General features: G+C 35.6%; 5 protein-coding genes across 6 annotated transcripts; 2 read left to right on the top strand and 3 right to left on the bottom strand.

The window, feature by feature from the left end:
- Positions 1–153: 153 nt before the first annotated feature.
- Positions 154–4,071, bottom strand: LOC116848583 (aspartate--tRNA ligase, cytoplasmic). Its single transcript, XM_032824835.1, has 12 exons — positions 3,936–4,071; positions 3,482–3,519; positions 3,079–3,163; positions 2,444–2,630; positions 2,261–2,363; positions 1,789–2,110; positions 1,560–1,731; positions 1,297–1,444; positions 960–1,149; positions 709–789; positions 511–622; positions 154–429 (listed from the first exon to the last, which is right to left on the bottom strand). Exons 2-12 carry the CDS (start codon positions 3,517–3,519, stop codon positions 266–268), a joined length of 1,602 nt encoding a protein of 533 aa, XP_032680726.1. The 5' UTR covers positions 3,936–4,071; the 3' UTR covers positions 154–265.
- Positions 4,072–4,616: 545 nt separating this feature from the next.
- LOC116848585 (prohibitin-2) lies at positions 4,617–7,857 on the bottom strand. The gene is made up of 6 exons (XM_032824838.1): positions 7,629–7,857; positions 6,861–7,123; positions 6,275–6,592; positions 5,920–5,997; positions 5,658–5,754; positions 4,617–4,969 (listed from the first exon to the last, which is right to left on the bottom strand). The coding sequence occupies exons 1-6, from the start codon at positions 7,756–7,758 to the stop codon at positions 4,761–4,763; spliced, it is 1,095 nt and encodes a 364-aa protein (XP_032680729.1). The 5' UTR covers positions 7,759–7,857; the 3' UTR covers positions 4,617–4,760.
- A 405-nt stretch (positions 7,858–8,262) lies between these two features.
- Positions 8,263–9,754, top strand: LOC116848636 (THAP domain-containing protein 1-like). The gene is made up of 4 exons (XM_032824934.1): positions 8,263–8,518; positions 8,588–8,810; positions 8,911–9,033; positions 9,401–9,754. Exons 1-4 carry the CDS (start codon positions 8,448–8,450, stop codon positions 9,578–9,580), a joined length of 597 nt encoding a protein of 198 aa, XP_032680825.1. The 5' UTR covers positions 8,263–8,447; the 3' UTR covers positions 9,581–9,754.
- A 179-nt stretch (positions 9,755–9,933) lies between these two features.
- LOC116848634 (U6 snRNA phosphodiesterase) lies at positions 9,934–11,528 on the top strand. Of its 2 annotated transcripts, none has more exons than XM_032824932.1 (4): positions 9,934–10,156; positions 10,459–10,601; positions 10,756–11,090; positions 11,239–11,528. In XM_032824932.1, exons 1-4 carry the CDS (start codon positions 10,059–10,061, stop codon positions 11,425–11,427), a joined length of 765 nt encoding a protein of 254 aa, XP_032680823.1. In that variant the 5' UTR covers positions 9,934–10,058; the 3' UTR covers positions 11,428–11,528. The 2 variants fall into 2 exon arrangements, with proteins under 2 accessions (XP_032680823.1, XP_032680824.1); XM_032824933.1 differs by lacking the exon at positions 9,934–10,156 and adding an exon at positions 10,163–10,344.
- Positions 11,529–11,671: 143 nt separating this feature from the next.
- LOC116848633 (tonsoku-like protein) lies at positions 11,672–16,212 on the bottom strand. Its single transcript, XM_032824931.1, has 2 exons — positions 15,865–16,212; positions 11,672–15,652 (listed from the first exon to the last, which is right to left on the bottom strand). The coding sequence occupies exon 2, from the start codon at positions 15,592–15,594 to the stop codon at positions 11,809–11,811; it is 3,786 nt and encodes a 1,261-aa protein (XP_032680822.1). The 5' UTR covers positions 15,595–15,652; positions 15,865–16,212; the 3' UTR covers positions 11,672–11,808.
- Between the last annotated feature and the right edge of the window lie 1,950 nt (positions 16,213–18,162).

Raw genomic sequence — 18,162 nt, forward strand, 5'->3', positions numbered from 1 at the left:
AGCGTCGCAAGTGCTTCAGAGCGACGGATAAATCAATCTACTGGCTTATATATATCAAAGTAATTGCAGTCTTAAACAAACTCTGCCATCATGCTATATCATCGACTAAATTAAAATAAAGATTACCAACTCTCTCTAAGTAAAAAAAAAAAATTTCATTATATATATATATATTTTTTTTCTTTTATAATGCATGAACATAAAGTATTCATCGATCTCACTGTAGTATATAATTATATTCAGTAGAATATTAAAATTAAGTTCTTCAAGGCGTCAGGCGCTTAGGATCACGCGGGAACATGGACACCTTACGAATATTATCTAGTCCGAGATACAACATCACCACACGTTCTAAACCTATTCCGCCACCGGCATGCGGTGGACAGCCATATCGGAAAGCGTCGATATAAGACTTGATCTTCTCAATATCTGAAACAAGAAAGATTCAGTTAATAAACAACCAATTTTCTATATTCTTACAATTTTTATATGTAACAAAAATTTATTCACCGATTTCATGATGTTTGGCACGTTCAGTGAGAAATTCTGGGTCATGAATACGCTGCGCGCCAGATATGATTTCCTCGCCTCGCATAAACATATCGTACGAATTGGAAACTTTCTGTAATTAAAGATTGACAGTATTAGTAATATTTTATAAGGAAACTAAGTATATTAGAATAATTGTTAGAACAATTGGACACTTACAGGATTGTTGGGATCTGGCATAGTATAAAAAGGCCTTACAGCAAGTGGATACTTATCCAAGATATAAAAGTCTGTATCATACTGAAAATAATATAATAATAATAATAATAACAGTAAAATAATTACGTAAATGTACTGGAAATAATCGTGAAAACGTTCCATTGTACATCTTTAAGTTTCGTTATAATTCTAATTCTATCTTTCTGATAATCTATTTTATCTATTAGTCAAGAAATTTCTCAGTATCTTACTTTGGCCTTGACAAGCTTCCCCAAAAGCTTTTCATCGGGTGTTGACAAATCGTCTTCTTCACCCAGAGTTACACCCGCTTCGGCCAACAATTCAATCGCTTGCGGAAATTCCAATCTTAAGGCTGGTTCCAAAAACTTGAAGGGTTCTACTGCGTATTGTTGATTGACCGCTGCTATATCGTCCGCGTATCTATTAAATCCCCATGAAACTAATTACAACTGTGTAAATAAAAAGATTAGTACATCAAGAATAAAAACTAATGGAAATATTTTACTAGTTAATTTCGACATGTATTTGTATCTATCAAAAAAATAAATGTTTGCATATATCACTAACTTGTCACGTAAGCCTTTGAACAGCTCGGTGAACATTTGCCCAATAGTATCTATCACCTCATGATAATGATACTTAAAAGCCATCTCCAGATCAAGGCCCACGAATTCAGTCAAATGTCTATGCGTATTAGAATCTTCCGCTCTAAAAACTAATTACAACATACAAAAATTGTTGAAAAATAATATATTAAGATGAAATGTTAGAGAAGTAATAACACTTATTTACAGAAAGATCTTTAAACTTGTTTAATGAATAGGATATACCTGCTCCAACGGTGAACACCTTATCGAAGTCGGCGGCGATCGCCATCTGCTTGTACAATTGTGGTGATTGCGCCAGATAAGCATTGCCTTTAAAATAGGACACTGTAAATACGTTGGCTCCACCCTCACTAGCCGCTGAGATGATTTTGGGAGTATGGATTTCTACAAATCCCTGTAAATATCAAATAAAAAGAGACTTTCTCAGAAAGGAGAATATCATTAGACTCACTTTCTTTGTTAAGATGTCTCTGAAGAGCTTGCAAACACCAGCTTCCACCCGGAAGATTGCCTGATTAGCTGGAGTACGTAAATCTAACACTCTATTGTCCAGTCTAGTATCCTGATTTACTCGAATATTTAATGTCGTCTCATCCATTTCGTTAACAGACCTCGCAGCGTCTTCTATCTGCAAGGGAAGTTGCGGTTTCGCTGCGCTTATCACAAAGACGCATTTCAGTTCAATTTCCACGTCCTTTTGCGAACACGACTCGATCTTCGATGGCGCAGATCTCACTATGCCCTCAACGTCGATTATGGATTCCTTCGTAATGCTGAACAAAACAGGATACTATATTAGTTCCAAAAAATATACGACACATTAATTCTAATTGAGTTTGTGAATAAAGATATAATATTCAATATAAATACTCGTGTTATAAGCTGGAGAAATATTAAGAAATTAGCTTTTATATGAAACTTACTTGGATATAAATTTAATCATTTGTTTGCTTATGGTTGGTCCTTCATTAGCTAATCCCTGCACTGTATATGATTGTTGTCTCAACACAATAAAGCACCGTTTGCCTGAGAAGGAAACCGTTAAATTGTAATTTTGAATTGTAATTGTTATTTTGACATAAAATAAGTGAAATAATATTATTTACCTTTTGCACGACTAATGTGTAAGCGACCTCTTAACCAAACCGCCTGATCTTCCAGTTCTTTATTTAAATCCTTAATTACTTTAAATTTTCTGTCCTCCAACTTCTCTGTACTTTGAATCATGTTCATCAATCCGTAACATCCTACAGACACATCCATGGCTTCTTCTGTAGATTCCTGCTGCTGTTGCTATACATAGAAGATATATTTATTTACCAAGATTTATTTACCACATCAATATAATTCGGATAAAAATCAAAAGTTTATTAGGACCTTACCCACTATTATACACCATTGTTTATATTATGGTGGAAATATACAAGGTGTAGTGTTCCACTAGATGCGCAGTAGCTACCAATCAAAAAATTGCCTAAAATTGGAAAAACCAATGGCTGTCCTCAATATTTTTGGGCAACTTTCTGATTAGTTCTACTCTTACCTGCATGATGCGCAATGCTACACCTTGTATATTTCCACCATGGTTTATATTGTAATATATTTTAGAAACTAAGCATATTATTTACTTAAAAATATCATATTTTTTAATATTATAAATAGTAATTTATATTATAATTTACATTGTAAATAATGAAATACAATCAAGGATAAGTTCTATTTACTTTCCTCAATAACTTACATTCTGAGCTTTTCTTTCTGCTTTTTTTGCTGCTTTCTCTGCTTCTTTCTGCTGTTTCTTGAGTGCTTTTTTTGATATTTCATCTCTTTATAAAAGAACATAAATTCTCATGTATATTATTTAAAATATGAAAAAGATGTTGCAAGAAAATTAACTATTTTTTCTGAGAACAATCATGGCATAAAACAATCACTTGTTATATCATTTTTTGTTTGAATATTAATTTACATATATGAAACACAAAAATATTTTAATATGATTTTATAAGAAATTAAACTGACTAGTATAATACAATTCCTATTTTACAAGAAATAAGACAAAATTCCTATTTCTTATTTACTTATATCTATAAGTTTATAAACAAAACAAGTATTGGGCAATAATTATAAGATTTAAATGTTACCCAGATATAGGAGAATCTGTAGGTTTATCTTCACCCATCTGCAAAAGATGATGTAATATATCATTAGCAATAAATGAGTATATTACATCACTTACATATACAATTAGATATTTAAAATATTTTATTGATATCAAGTCTTACTGTAAAATAAAGTATTGTATTTATAATAACAAAATATATGTATAGGTGCGATACCTGTTCTGATTTTTAACCTTCAAATTGTAACACATATGTTGTTATAGAGAGTAAAGTAAAAATAAAGTTTATGTAATCCAAACATAAAAAGATGTCAAGATAATTGATGCAAACCGATATAAATAGATATACATATTTCTTTTTTATAGTTACATATGTAGCTACATATGTGATACTATGTAGAGGTTAGAATATAGTGTCACAAACATTATTGAACAAAATAAATAGTAAAAACAAATTAAATGTGCAGTATACTTACTTTATTGTTACTTTAAATTAATTAGTTGCAACAATAAAAAGTAACAAATTACAGATCTCGTGTGCGTAGCCGGATGATTTTTGCGAATTGCAGGTGCAATTATATCGATATTAATCGATAATAGAATGTTCAGTTTTGAAAGCGATATATATCGATATCATCGATTTTATCGATATTAATAGTATCGATAAAATTGGTGCAACATCGAGTCAATGTAAACTGAATAAAATTTACAGGAATATCAAGCAATTTTAATAATTTACATCCATTAACCAGTCTAATTATTTTTATTATCGCCATTATTATCTCTTTGTGTGCTGAATATTTTCATTATTTTCAATATTATTTTTTAATAAACAGAATAAACAATATATATACAATTGCGGTCACAACAGCATACAGTATTAGACTTTTAAAAAGACACTTGAATTTAAGCTCAATTATGGCATTATAAACAAACTTACAATATCATAAAAAGAATCATAATAACATAGGAGAAATATGAGCATTATAATTTGATTAATTGTGCTTTCAGAACAATTTATCTGTATCATTTGCAACTTCAATATGTTACTCTCTCTGTCCTTTTCTACTTCTCTAAAAGTATATAGCTATTATATTTAAAATATAATATCTGTAAGATTTAGCGCAATTGAAATACGAAGAGTACCAATATCACGATTCGTTATACTACAAATTTATTCTATGTCGATCATAGAGAGATAAAAAAATAGAATAATGTTCATCGAGAGGATCATGGTCGATTAAGGTGTGAAATTCGTGTAGGGTAAAGGATATGTTCGCGTCACAAGATCTCTCTTATTGTCACAGTACTATCCGCTTTGCACTGTTGTCGGCCGACTCCAGTAAGAAGGGGGTGATGGAGGTCTGTGGCATACGTGGTCGAGCTTCGAAATCGTCAAACCACTTGGCATTACTACTCAACGGCAGTGCTCGTTGAGAACTGGTATTTAGGCTCCGCATGGCATGCTCAGTCGCCTCATCCCAACTCTTCCAGTTCACACCTTCGTGACCTAAAAAAGCCAGCGTTGGGCGTCTACGCATAAGCAATCACAAATGTCTATATGTAGCGTACTGCGACAAGCTCAAAATACCCATTATAGGAAATTCTTATCGGCATTATCATAGATGCTATCGTGATATGCAATCTATTAATCGTAATATAAACGAGAAGACATCTCCTTATAAAAAAGAAAAATCAGGAATGTAAAAATATCATTAATTCTTGCATGAGATTCTATTCAGCAAAATCTACTTGCATGAGAATCAATATGAATGGGAAACTATTCATCTTTTTTCTTTGGTTTTAACTGAAATGAAATGATGTAATCTAGGCCTTTGAGAATTCAATACAATAACGTATTAAATAAAAGAAACGTGCAAAAATATGATTCCTTGATATTTTGTCCCGAGCGAATAATGATAACAAAGTGAGCGGACATTTGCGAGCGAACATGATTGTGAGGGCAGCGAGGAGAGCACGGTGTAATAGGAACACACACACACACACATATACGTACATATGCATGTATGTATGTATATTTACATATAATCCATGGGTTCGAAAAAACACCTAAAGAATCTTATTCACATTGTTTCGACATAATTGTACATAGTAATATGTCATTCTTAAAGTTTAACATAAAAAAAGTAATGAAAGAAAAAAGAAGAATGCAGCCTTCCACAATTTTTACTTCTTACTTTTCAGTTTATCCGAACTCTCATCAAAGGTGGGATCTTGTATATTCAGCATTAGACTGTTGCCGTTAAGATATACTCTATTCTGGGAACTGGCAATCTAAAACAGAATAATCGTTTCCTATTAGAAATGCAAAATTTATTTAAAGTTTCGTTATAAAATATCGATCTTATGTAGTAAAATGCCATATAGTCTTCATCGTTCTTCTAGATTTAGACGATGATTAACGACAAACTCGCGATGACGTTTCACTAGAATACTTACCGTCCGAGAAATATTTTGCGCAGCTCGAATTTTACGCAGCTTCAGATATCCAGGATTATGCCCGACAGCTATACCAAGGTACACTGTAGTTAAGGTAATTAAAGTTTGACAGGAAACTCTGAGAAAACATCATTGTTATACATTTATCTATGAGTTATTAGTTTAAACCATTATCCACTCGTCCACTCGAAAATAATTCAACTGTAAATTTTAACTGTGCATACCGCGACAATCAGATGTTAATAATTTTAATCGCAATTATATTTTTTAGCTTATACCGTCAGTAAAATTTCAATTAATAAACTGCAAACAATTCGCAAATAGATGAGAATAATTTGATTTTAACAAAGGATATCATTTTGGCCGCTTCTGCTTCTCCTTCTGCCTGTACAATCTTTTGCTGTCGCTCCTGTTTGGCTCTTTCCACTACAAAAGCCGCTCGTTGGGCCTCTTGCTGAGCCACTTGCTTAGCTTCGACTGCAGCGGTGTACTCTTTGCCAAAACTAAGTTCCGTTATCGAGACATCATCGAGAATAATATTGAAATCTCGGGCACGCTCGGTCAACTCTTTGCGTACCATAATGGACACTTGCTGTCTTTGAGTGATCAACTGCGAAGCGTTGAACTTTGCAACAACAGATTTCAGAACTTCGTTGCAAATACTAGGCAATACCTGAAGCAAATCAATCTTCCTTTATTATTCTGTTTAACTTCAAATTCGTAATTTTATATAAATTTTATTAGATAGAGATCAGTTCTTAACATTAATTTTAAATATTTGGAAATGTAATTCAACTTTGTATTTGTAAATCAAAATATTTTTGTATAAAATCACTATTATATAAATATACAATAAAAAAAACAACATTAAAGTCTTAACATATTTAGCTCATTTGTGCAATTTCAAGAAAGTCATTTTTGAATATTATTGATCTGGTAACCTTTTCATCATAGTCAAGACCAAGTTGCCGGTACATGACTGGCAACATGGATGCTTCAGGACGTGAGAGTACACGAAGTGAAATGTTGACCATTTGCAAATCCTTGGATCCTGTCGGCGAGGAGATCTTCCTAGGTCTACTTCTAATATCATAAATTATTGGATAGTGGAACCATGGAATACGAAAATGCAAGCCCTCAGTCATAATATCCTTCTGAATACCTCCCAATCTGGAGAATATGATTGCTCTGTGTCCAGCCTCCACTGAAATTTGAATAATACAAATTTAAATATCTTGTAGTTTTAAGAATTAAAAGCTCTGTTTAGCATTTATATATTCTTTTATATTCTTGAGCAATAATAAGATTCTTCATTTAAAAATCTACTAAAAGAAATGGACAATATTTAAAATTCAATTAAAGTCAATTTTCTGCTAGACTGATTAGCAAGGAGTAACCAATATCAAAATTAACTAATATACTAATGAACTAATTAACTAATAAGCTAATATAAACATAAGAAATCTACGTAATTAATTACATCGATTACACCATGAATTACATAACCAAAAATACATGTGATAAGAATGGAAGAAGTATTAAAGGAAAGAGGGTGACAAGGACATTATCGATATTTTAAAGTATTGACATTTGTGTAATTTAATTCAACTGACAATTAAGGTTTACAGTTATTCTAGATAATAATATTTGAAAAATATCATATAAATATCTTAATATTCGGAGGAAACGTGGAGCAAATTGCAATTAACCTGTATACATCGACTTGGAAGCGCCGTAGGCCGCTACGCCAGCAGCAGCAAGGAACTTCACGCTCAGAGGCACGCCGTTCGTGCCTTTGCCAAAACGTGACGCCAAATCGCTGAATTTATTTTGCGCCATTTCAAAAAATTAAACTGCGTAATCGTTTAACAGAAATACCGGCGAAAATATCGTGACGAGTTGATACTGGAGCAAACCAAAATGGCGAGCATACATCAGGCATCGATATCAGAATATGTAGAGTTTCGACCTGTGTTGTCTCTCATCGGGCGGTTTTCAGCAAGGAAATTGTTTATATTACAACTTTAAAATTGCCATTGGCTACTTATCATCTTCAGATGAAACGACCTGGGGCCGATTCTCTAACTAGTTGCGTATACGTAATTTTCATTGCGTAGCTATTTTATGATTAAACCTGCGCAGTAAAACTTATGTATACGCAATTATTTCAAGAATAAGGGCCCTGTGGTCTGTTTTTTTCAGCTGCACTGCTGAACTAGTGCAATAAGTTAGAGTGAGAAAAGATATACTTATTCACTTTAACTTATTGCACCAGTTCAACAGTGCAGCTGAAAAGAACAGACCACTGTTGTTCATTGCTGAAGCAAGATCCATTTGATGCTGCAAACGCTTCAAAGTGTCGAATAAACCAATCGTAATTTTCTTTTACGAGCTCCAAAGCGTTTGTAACTTCAAACGGATCCTATCTTTGAAAATACACATTGTTTTTTGCGTTGCAGTCCATAAAACTTATATAAAGTCATATATTTGTTCAAATTTTTTTATCATCGATTAAAATTAAGATAAAGATGGTGAAATCTTGCGTCTTGAAAAATTGTAAAAAAGATTGGAAACCATTTTCGGAAGTTGGATACCACAGGTAAGATAATTAGATATAAAGCAACTTAACCTCTACGGTATCCCATATAAAACAGTTTCTTTCACTTAGTTTTCCAATTGCGAATAAAAAACTTTTCGCAAAGTGGACTGACAATATCCCCAAAGATTTATTGCCGAATTGGATGAAAAATGCCTACATTTGTAGTAAACATTTTGAAAAGAGTTGTTTTGAAATTGGTGTTGTTCGCAAAATATTAAAAAAAGATGCCGTCCCTACTATTTTTAAAAATTTTAAAAATTCCGATAAACACGAAGATGATACTAATACTTCTGTAAGTTGCAAAAAATATATCTTTAGCACTTCTTGTGTTCTTAATGTTTTATATAAATATATAAACATATATAACTTTAATGCATGTTTCTGTTTCATAGATAAATAAGACAAATTTAAACAGTGAGTCATCATCACAGCAACCTGTCAAACAACCCATCATAGATTCTACAGATAATGCTATTTGTGTTAATTCTTATAAAAATATTCCAGATTTAAGAACGGTACTTATTCATAATTTCTTACATATAAATAAAGATTTTTCATCTATAACTTACAAATTAAAGTATTACAATAAATAATATTTAATTGAGAAAGGAATGAGAAAGGCCCTAATGAATTAAAATCAATATAAAAATGAATCTTTAAGAGAGAATCCATGTACAGATGTAAACAATTATATTTATCTATATTTATATAAATCAATATCAAGTATTTTATATATCAGTATTACATCAGCCTGGAATTTTTACAATAAGTCTCATAAGATATTAACATATGTTATATTAACATATAAAATTTGATATTGATTTATAAAAATATAGATAAATACAAATGTTTATAATATTTAAATAGTTGTTTCTATTGCAGGTACGCAAAATCGATGCTGTGGTACAAGTAGAAAGTCGTTACTTACCTGTGTCCCCTGTAAAAGCAAAACTTAAAAAAGATATAAGAGCTTTACAACAACGATTAAGACGAAGAGACGAAGCTCTCACAGCCTTGAAATTATTGTTGGTCCAGCTTAAAATGTACAAAGGCATTAAGTGAAGTCTTAGTGAATAATTTCTCAGCGATACATATATTGTCCAGAAAACACAAAATAAAACTACCATATCATAAATGTTAAAGAAATTTAGAATGCAATAAGCTTGTTATATTATTATGTACAGCAATATGTAAGCAATATTTTAAATTATTAATAAATATTAGATAAGCTAGTAATAAGGTAGTATTAGATAATAATGTAACTTAAATGCAACATGATATTCAAAAAAATGTGTCAATATTGTTTTATGTATAATTTTTCACATGCAGATTGGTGAGATCTTTCAAACATTGAATAATTAACGGTTATGACACGCAAGTAGATAATGCGTATATTCGAAGAAAATTAAAAGGCAGGAGTTTCGCGTCTTCATCGTATGAGGTCTCCAAAGTCGATTCGAAGACAGCGCGTTTTATCAGTCTGTGAATTACTGTTTTGCAGTGAATATTTACAGTGATATTAGATACAAAAATTAGAAGTATGGCCGGTTTGAGCTTAATAAAAATGTATTCTTCCGATACGGATGAAGATGAGCAAGACGAAGGGAAGAAGGAGGATACCGCAAAAATTATTAACAAGTAGATAGGTTATGTTAAAAGTCACCTACAATACGGTTGTTGTTACGTTTTAAAATCGTAGTATTAATCTGTGAATTTATGAAACGAAAAGTTTTGTTAATTTTGTCAATGAAACTTCAATTTTCTACAAATTTATGCAGAGGGAATAGATAGATGATCGATTCACAGACTAGGAAATATTTTAAAATGTAATTGCGACTCCATTGTAAACGATACTTTACTCATGCAATTACATACATATAACATCGAATACATTTAATTTCTTGGTAAATAATTATATATTTTTATTAAACATTATACAGGCTGGCTTTACCTGAAAGCATTTTATCGTGGAAAGGAGTTGCGCATCATGAAGAAGTAATCGACGATCCGTTGGATCATGACGGACGAATCCGAAGTTTCAAACACGAGCGCGGTAACTGGGCCACACTGGTTTATATAAACTGTAAGTGTCTAATTCCAGGCTTAGATTTGAAATTGGTAATGAGATACGAGTAATATTTGTTGAAGCATCCTGAATTTGTTCAAAGTTCTTATGACAGTTAGTATAATTGGTTGAATCATTCGTAGTAATATATAAGAATATAAATTAATTTCAGATGCAGCCAGCGATGGTCTTCTTGCTTGGATGAATTCGGTATTGAAAGAACTGCCGGTCAAAGGCGATGTTATTTCTGAACTTCATATTAGTCTTAGTCGTACTTTGATTCTAAAGTTCCATTGGATTGAATCATTTGCAGAGAACCTGAAGCTATTGTGTTGTAGATTCAATCGATTTGTTTTACAACTTACCGATGTGAGAGTATATTGCAATGAAGAAAAAACTCGCACATTCCTTGGAATTTATTGCCAGAATGATGATGGAATTTTGAAGTGTTTGATAAAGGCTCTTGATGATTTGTTAGCTGAGTATCAGTTACCATTGTATTATGAGGTATATCAAATTCAATTTGTTTTAATACTGTCAGTATAAGCTAGATATTTTTACATCTAGTTATCAGAGAATTCATGCTGTTCCTTTTACTCAAGTTCTTTAAATTCATACTTAAATCATAATTTTCATATATTTTTTATATGTACAGGATACTTCATACCATATTAGTTTCTTCTGGTGCCTTGGAGATCAACAAACACGCCTAAGGAAAATTCTGCCATCTCTTACTAGTAGTTTAAATGAATTTCTGGCAGAAAATATAGAGGACAATTACAGAAAAGTTAATGAAATACAATGCAAAATTGGTAATAAATGTTATGCTTTTGAACTAAGATAAATTTCCGTAAGTTTTATTTAGTTATGTCTAATATATTTTAATTTTATTAAATAAAATTTGTCTTAGAAAGTCATAAACTATCTATTACGACAATAATTTAATCATTCGTCTTGATGTATTAATCTAAACCTGAAAAACAATGTGCAAAAAAATGCATTATATAGTGATAATATATCGCTTCATATGTAAATTTTATGTAACATAAAATGTGAATTCTGTTTTAAAAATTAATTTATGACAGATATCTTGTAATGTGAAATTTATTTTTTGCACTTGAGGGGGATAGTACAAATTATATATATTATTTATATGATTCAAAATATTTTCTGTGTATCAAAAGTAAGTTAAACTTTGAGAATTTTTTACAAGTTTTTAAGAAAGTCATACTGGTTTGAAAATCGTTAAGTTATGAGGTAGTCTTGTTACAATACCTGTGCCACGCCACAGTTTAATCCAAGAATCACACAAGTTGGGTTCTACACTAGCAAGTAATGTACAAATTTCAGGATTTTCTATAACTAATCCTACCTCTGGACTACTTACAATACTGTTACAACCACTAACGTCGATGTAAGTTAATGTGGGAATACGACTCAATAACATATTTACAGATGACACAGTTATGTTTTTGTTCCCGCTTAATACCAGTTTCAACAATCTAGGTAGCCGTGCTAAAATATTCTTTATATCGGTGTCTGTTATGTCACAGAATGAAAGTTCCAGTGACTCTAAACTCGGCGACAGAACAGTGTTCAATGTGTCTAGACTAGAAGTAAATCGGCTAGAAGAAGACAAAGTATTAGATAAGTTCAACTCAAACAGTTGTTTGCTCAGGAAAGAAGTCACCGAATCGCGACTCAATTTATTCCAGGAAATATCGCAACTCGTCAGATTAGGATTGTCAAGCGGAAGACAAAACTCCTCCAGTTCGCAGTAGCGTAAATTGAGAGTTTGCAAGTACCTGAGAGGTGAAATCAGTTTTTGCAGCGTTTCACAACTCCCCGCGCTCAGCGGATTGTAACTCAAGTCCAAGACCCGTAATTGAGACGGCAACGTGATTATCTCGCGCAAACAAGCAAAATCGATGTTACAGCCACTTAAGTAGAGTTCCTGCAAAGAAGAGAGATTCGCGAGACACTGTCGCAGATGTATTCCCGCTGTCGACAGAACAATGCCCGACAACTGCAACAATTTAATGTTCTTTTGGTATTCCAAAGTTTTCAACAATGGCGCGAGCAATAGCTCCTCATCCATATCGTCAGGTTTCACACGAAACAAAGATGTATTTTCGCAGGATCTCAAACACTTCAGCATAATCTCGCGGGGAGTCACATTGTGAGTGCAACATATAGTCTTGTATCGCTCGACGATGGGTGGAACCTGCAACTCGACTACCTCACACTCCAACCTGTTAGCCGCATCGTTCTTCCTCGCGACGTTCAAGATACTCTCCTTCGTCGCGACGCTGCCATTTAACGGCTGCAACATCAACTTCGCCGTGCAGCCGGTCTCGGTGAAGAACACACGCTCGATCGCGTTCACGATGCATATCAAGAAATCGCCCTCGTTTTCGCAAACATCTACCTTTAGATCGAACATCTTGTCTCTCACAAGCACACACAGATTTATTTGTTCTTTGCTGTACCGTCTCGAACTCATTGAAGTGTGCAAGGGCGATTGCAAGTCGTGTATCGGGGACGGTGAGCGAGATACGGTGAAGCCGTTCGACAACAAGGACACCTGTCGTTTTCTCTCAGCCCTTTTGGGTTCCTCGAGCACTTTGATTACTTCAGCGACGGTGCTGTCGCTACTGTCCTCGCTCATATCGCCGAGATCCTCCTCGCTCTCGACGATGCTGTTCAATCTTTTCCGTCTTTTCGAAGTACCTTCTATATTATCATTAGAGAATTTTCTCTTGCTTGTAGCGACGTGCCTGCTCGAAGTAGATCTTCTCCTCGCTATGCTCTCGACTGTTATATCGTCCTCGAGCCAATCGTCGACGAGAACCTGTTCTTCGTTGACAAGAGGTGTGCTGACCACATCGTCGCTGCTTTTACCGGACACGTTGACCTTGTTGGTCTTGTTGAAAGTCCTCAGACTGGCTATCGTTCTTTTGTAATCCTCACCAGCGGATATTTTCTGGACCTCGGGCTTCGTGGACTGCCGGTCCAATGTCTGGACATTCTCAGGTTTCCTTTTCTTCCTTTTAGAGTTGGTGATCACAGCAGAGAGCTTGTTGCGCATTGTCTCATACTCAACCAGGTCCTCGGGACTCAGATAAGTCACGCGACTCCTCCAGTCCCCCAAGCAGTCCAACACGGTGTCGCCGTCGTGGGTCTTGAGCGTGAGGTTCGCGCCGTGCTGCATCAACAACTGCATGACGGAGAAGTGTCCGCAGGACGCGGCGTCGTGAAGCGGCGTGATACCTTTGCAGGACGCGCCGCCCGGGTCGTCGACGTTGGCGCCGTGTTTCAGCAGCGCTTCCGCGACCTCCACGTGACCGTGATTCGCAGCTTCGTGAAGTGGCGACCAGCCGCAGTGGTCTCTAACATTCGCGGGGTGACCGGACGACAAAAGTCTCTCGACGGCACCAATGTCGCCGTCGATGCACGCCACATGTAGCTGCGTCTCGCCCTTCTCGTTCCTCTTGATCGCGGGCGCTCTCTTTTCCCTCTTTCTCTGGCGAATTGCGTTCGTTGTAACGTTCTCCTCAGCCTCCAAGTCGGACAGGTCTTCCAGACAGATGTCCGCACCGATTTGATCGCTCTCCTCGTTGCCTTCGCTCTCTGCATCACTCGACGCTTCCGACGTCGCCAGTTCCATTGCCCGTAGCGTGTCCTCCGCCTCGTCGAGCCGGCCTACGCTCTCCAGGTAAGCGACAAACTCCTTGGCGGTAGATCGACGCAGCTTCGCGTCCTCGCTCTCGTTCGCCGAGCGCAACGCCGCGGTATAATGTTCCCGGATCTCCGTGTCGGTGGCGTTGGTTGTCGTCAGTAAGTCCGCCAAGAAAAGTGCCGACTGACATCTCTCTCGCGGGTTGTTGGCGTAAAGTTCGAGCTCCCGTCGCGCGAGAGGCACCGCCTCCTCGCATCGGCCGGCGTCCTTGAGAGTTTGCGCCAGACTCGTCAGAGCGACGGTCACCTGTTCGCCCGTCTCCTCCGCGCAGGTCAGCATGTGCCGGTAATACTCTACGCCTTTGTCGAAGCATTGCGCGGCCACCGCTGCGTCGCCCATCGTCTCGTACAGCTTCTGCTTGGCTCGCGCGTCATTCTCGACGAGAAGGCTATTCTCGGCTCGGCACAGGGTCACGATGATCCTCAAGTACTTCTCCACCTGACAATTGATATCCTTCGGCAGTCCACTGCTCGTATACAAGGCAATTAGTACTTTGCGCGTTTTGATCCACTGACCGGACTGCATGAATAACTCGGCTTTGGATAGCTTTGCCTTGGCCTTCAGGCACGTGTCGTTTACCATAGTTGCGGTCTCGATGTAGTTCAACGCCAGTTCGAAGTCGCCTTGCCGCTCGTATATGGCTGCCAGGGAGATGCATGTTCGATGCAGGTCTTCTTGGAAATTGTTGGACACGCACAGCGCAGTGGCCTGCTCGATCAAATCGATCGCCTGTTGCGTCTCCCTCTGTGCTTCTAATGTTAGTCCTAAGTTTAGTAGCAACCTCGCCCTCATCAGTGTTCTCTCTTCTAATTTAATGTCTGTGCTCGTTAACTGATCGCACAACTCCATGCTTTTTACATAAGCAGTCTTTGCGTTCCCCAGAGCCTCGTCTCGTCTCTGTGATTGATTTAGTAGGCTTTCAGCCAAGCAGAAATAAGTTCTTCCCAAGGTAGCATGTGCACGTTGCTCCTCTATTAGATTCTTCATGTCTCTGGCACCTTCCAGATGCAAATTCTGATGTACCAGAGCTTGCTCATAGTCTCCTAGACTCACGTGAACCTCCCCTATCATTCTGTTTGCTACTGCACAGCTTAACTTGTCCCCAAGATCTTTACAGATACCTAATTGCTCTGTATATTCTTGTAGGGCCTTCTTCGGCTGTTCGTTCTCAAAATAAATGTCCCCAAGAGTTTTCGTGATTTCAGCCAACTGTCGAAGATTGTTATCCCGTTTAGCATGTTGTTTCCTCTTGATGAGTTTGTCGATGCTCATATTGACAATGTTTGATGTATTCACAGGATGACATATATTTATCAATTATTCTCATCACCTGCAAAATGACAATAATGTCGGTACATTCATAAGAATAATAACTTCATAAAATATTGCTCCTACGCTAATGTTGTTTATAAGTTTTTCAATGAAACGCTCATTATATAATATTTATTCGTTGTAAAACTAGGTTAGATTAGAGTTGGATACATTTGTAAAAAGTTTGACGCTATTTGAGTAAAAACAACAAGCGTGTGGAATTAAACGTACCTTTTCCCGCACAATTTGCCTTCTCTCACGTGCTATTATCCATCGTTAAATTGCACAATTCAAAACATTTAAGGATAAAGATTTTCCACTTTCCCGCCTCTTACGCTATCTTAAAATAAAAAAGTCAATTGATATGTCTTTGACAAACGCTGTCTAAACGTAAAACGTCAACGGGTCTTCTGATCGTTGTTAAGTTGTACTAGTTGAAAATAAAAGATTTTTCAACTTGCTACTAAGTATTTTTCTCGATAATAAAGAGCATAAAAAGTGATAAAAAGCAAGTGTCGAATGATGTGCTACTAAATCATAGTACTTAAAAACATAAGCCTCGTTTGACTTGTTGTTGATTTGTATCACATCTGCGATTCTTCATCAAAGATCATCGTAAGCCAATAAACTTCTAGCTTTTGTGGCAAAACGGCATGTTGATTGGTTAATGCAGGATTCACACCGGGTGCTTTCCAATTGCTTACATACTTGACACATATGTACACAGAAATGCACAAAGTGTAACGTTGTGCACGATTCAATTGGAACAAAATATGTATTGATGTGTACGTATGTCGGGTAGATTAGGATTATTTTTCAACTGTGCTTATATTATGGTATTTTTTAATAATAATAAAATCTAAATAAAAAAGATATCTACTTCACGTCGCAAATGCCAGTCTCTTTTCAAGCCGCTACGCTTATTAACTTTAATTGTCACTAGAAAACATTAGTTTACACAGCCGACTAGTAGCCCTCGAGCTGAGTACTGATGTGGTTAGGCAACAGTTTTCCGAAAAATGGAGGAGATAATGTTGGTACCAAGGAAAATCTCTACACGATATAAATTAAAGGTCTGTTCTTTGTAACTGTACACTGCTGAACTAATGCAAAAGGTTAGAGTGAGAAAACGTATACTTATCTCACTTCAATTTATTGCACCCAGTTCAGCAGTGCAGTTACAAAGAACAAATCTTTAAATTATATCGTGTAGAGATTTTACTTGATACCAACATTATCCCCTCCACTTTTCGGGAAACTGTCGCCTAACCCAAAGTCAGTCGAACACGCTATTGGCTTGGTTTACATCGTGTACTTGATACGCGTACTAAATAGTAACTTTCTATTAGATAATCTTAATATCGATGATATATATAAACAACAGTATATTAAGCTAGTATAATACTCATCAACAAAACGTATTATATTGATAGAATGCGTCGCTGTTGATATGCATTGTCGATATTAAGATTATCTAATAGAAAGTTACTATTTAGTACGCGTATCAAGTGCACGATATAAACTACGCCATTCAAATGCAGGATTCACACCGCGTCCGATGTCCGACGTATGACCGATATCCAATAAAAGAATAGCTTTCCAATGGAGAATTGAATTCTATATTAGAAAGCTGTTCTCCTATTGGATATCGGACGTCGTACGTTGGACATCGGATGAGATGTGAATCCTGCATTTGATTCGACTATGAATATCGGCCATAAGGCTCTTGGTTACTCACCGCGGCCATCTTAATTCTTGACTTTAGAAGTAAACAAATGCATACCCAAAATCTCTATAAAATATGTCGAAATAAAAAAAGACATCCAAAAAATGACACTTGCAAATCGATTAAAGCTGCGTTCGGGGAAATGTTATTTAGCGCTATGAGCATCCTCTGTCCTTGTTCAAGAATAAACAAGACAGAACACACTCATAGCGCTAAATAGCGTCTTCCCAAACGCAGCTTAAATACTCGAATTTTGAGCATATATTCCTAGCTTTTGACGTCATTAATCAAGAATTTTGTGACAGGTAGCCTTAAAAATCCTTTCACTTAGCTACACACTTAGTAAAGATTCTTGTCTTACTTTGCGATAAATAAAAAACTTTGGCCGATATTCTGAATCCTCTTTTATCTATAAAAGTGCTTCTAAAAGAGGCTTAGGAGCCACCTGATTGGCTGAAAAGCTATATTTAAAGCACTCTTATCGATAAAAAAGAATTCAGAATATGGGCTTTTATTTCTTGCAGGTTTAAATCTCATTCAATGTGGAGAACTGAAATTTTATCATTATAATTAAGAAAAGTGACTTAGTTTATGTAACCTGTTTTTATTAAAGATTTTTAAATCTCTGATTTTCAGCAAAGTAGAATAAGAGTCTTTACCAAGTGTGCTAAGTGAAGTTCTAATTACTGATTGAATTGACAATACGTTGCACTATTTATCTACCTGTCCACAGATAGTTAACCAATAATTATTAATAAGTACTAATCGATTAATTGCACAAAAACACAATCCGGTAAGTGTTT

Source organism: Odontomachus brunneus, unplaced genomic scaffold (genome assembly GCF_010583005.1).
Source record: "Odontomachus brunneus isolate Ranch 3 - 2012 unplaced genomic scaffold, Obru_v1 Obru_scaffold_097, whole genome shotgun sequence".
Lineage (NCBI taxonomy): Eukaryota > Metazoa > Arthropoda > Insecta > Hymenoptera > Formicidae > Odontomachus > Odontomachus brunneus.

Coding starts and splice junctions, on each gene's coding strand:
- LOC116848634 (XM_032824932.1), top strand. CDS start 10,059: ATGGCCGGTTTGAGCTTAATAAAAATGTATTCTTCCGATACGGATGAA. Junction 10,157..10,458: donor ACCGCAAAAATTATTAACAA/GTAGATAGGTTA, acceptor AACATTATACAG/GCTGGCTTTACCTGAAAGCA. Junction 10,602..10,755: donor CACACTGGTTTATATAAACT/GTAAGTGTCTAA, acceptor AATTAATTTCAG/ATGCAGCCAGCGATGGTCTT.
- LOC116848636 (XM_032824934.1), top strand. CDS start 8,448: ATGGTGAAATCTTGCGTCTTGAAAAATTGTAAAAAAGATTGGAAACCA. Junction 8,519..8,587: donor TCGGAAGTTGGATACCACAG/GTAAGATAATTA, acceptor TCTTTCACTTAG/TTTTCCAATTGCGAATAAAA. Junction 9,034..9,400: donor ATATTCCAGATTTAAGAACG/GTACTTATTCAT, acceptor TTTCTATTGCAG/GTACGCAAAATCGATGCTGT.
- LOC116848633 (XM_032824931.1), bottom strand. CDS start 15,594: ATGAGCATCGACAAACTCATCAAGAGGAAACAACATGCTAAACGGGAT.
- LOC116848583 (XM_032824835.1), bottom strand. CDS start 3,519: ATGGGTGAAGATAAACCTACAGATTCTCCTATATCTGG. Junction 2,364..2,443: donor ACACATTAGTCGTGCAAAAG/GTAAATAATATT, acceptor TTTCCTTCTCAG/GCAAACGGTGCTTTATTGTG. Junction 430..510: donor TGCCAAACATCATGAAATCG/GTGAATAAATTT, acceptor TTCTTGTTTCAG/ATATTGAGAAGATCAAGTCT.
- LOC116848585 (XM_032824838.1), bottom strand. CDS start 7,758: ATGGCGCAAAATAAATTCAGCGATTTGGCGTCACGTTTTGGCAAAGGC. Junction 6,593..6,860: donor GTCTTGACTATGATGAAAAG/GTTACCAGATCA, acceptor GATTTGCTTCAG/GTATTGCCTAGTATTTGCAA. Junction 5,755..5,919: donor CGCAAAATATTTCTCGGACG/GTAAGTATTCTA, acceptor ATTCTGTTTTAG/ATTGCCAGTTCCCAGAATAG.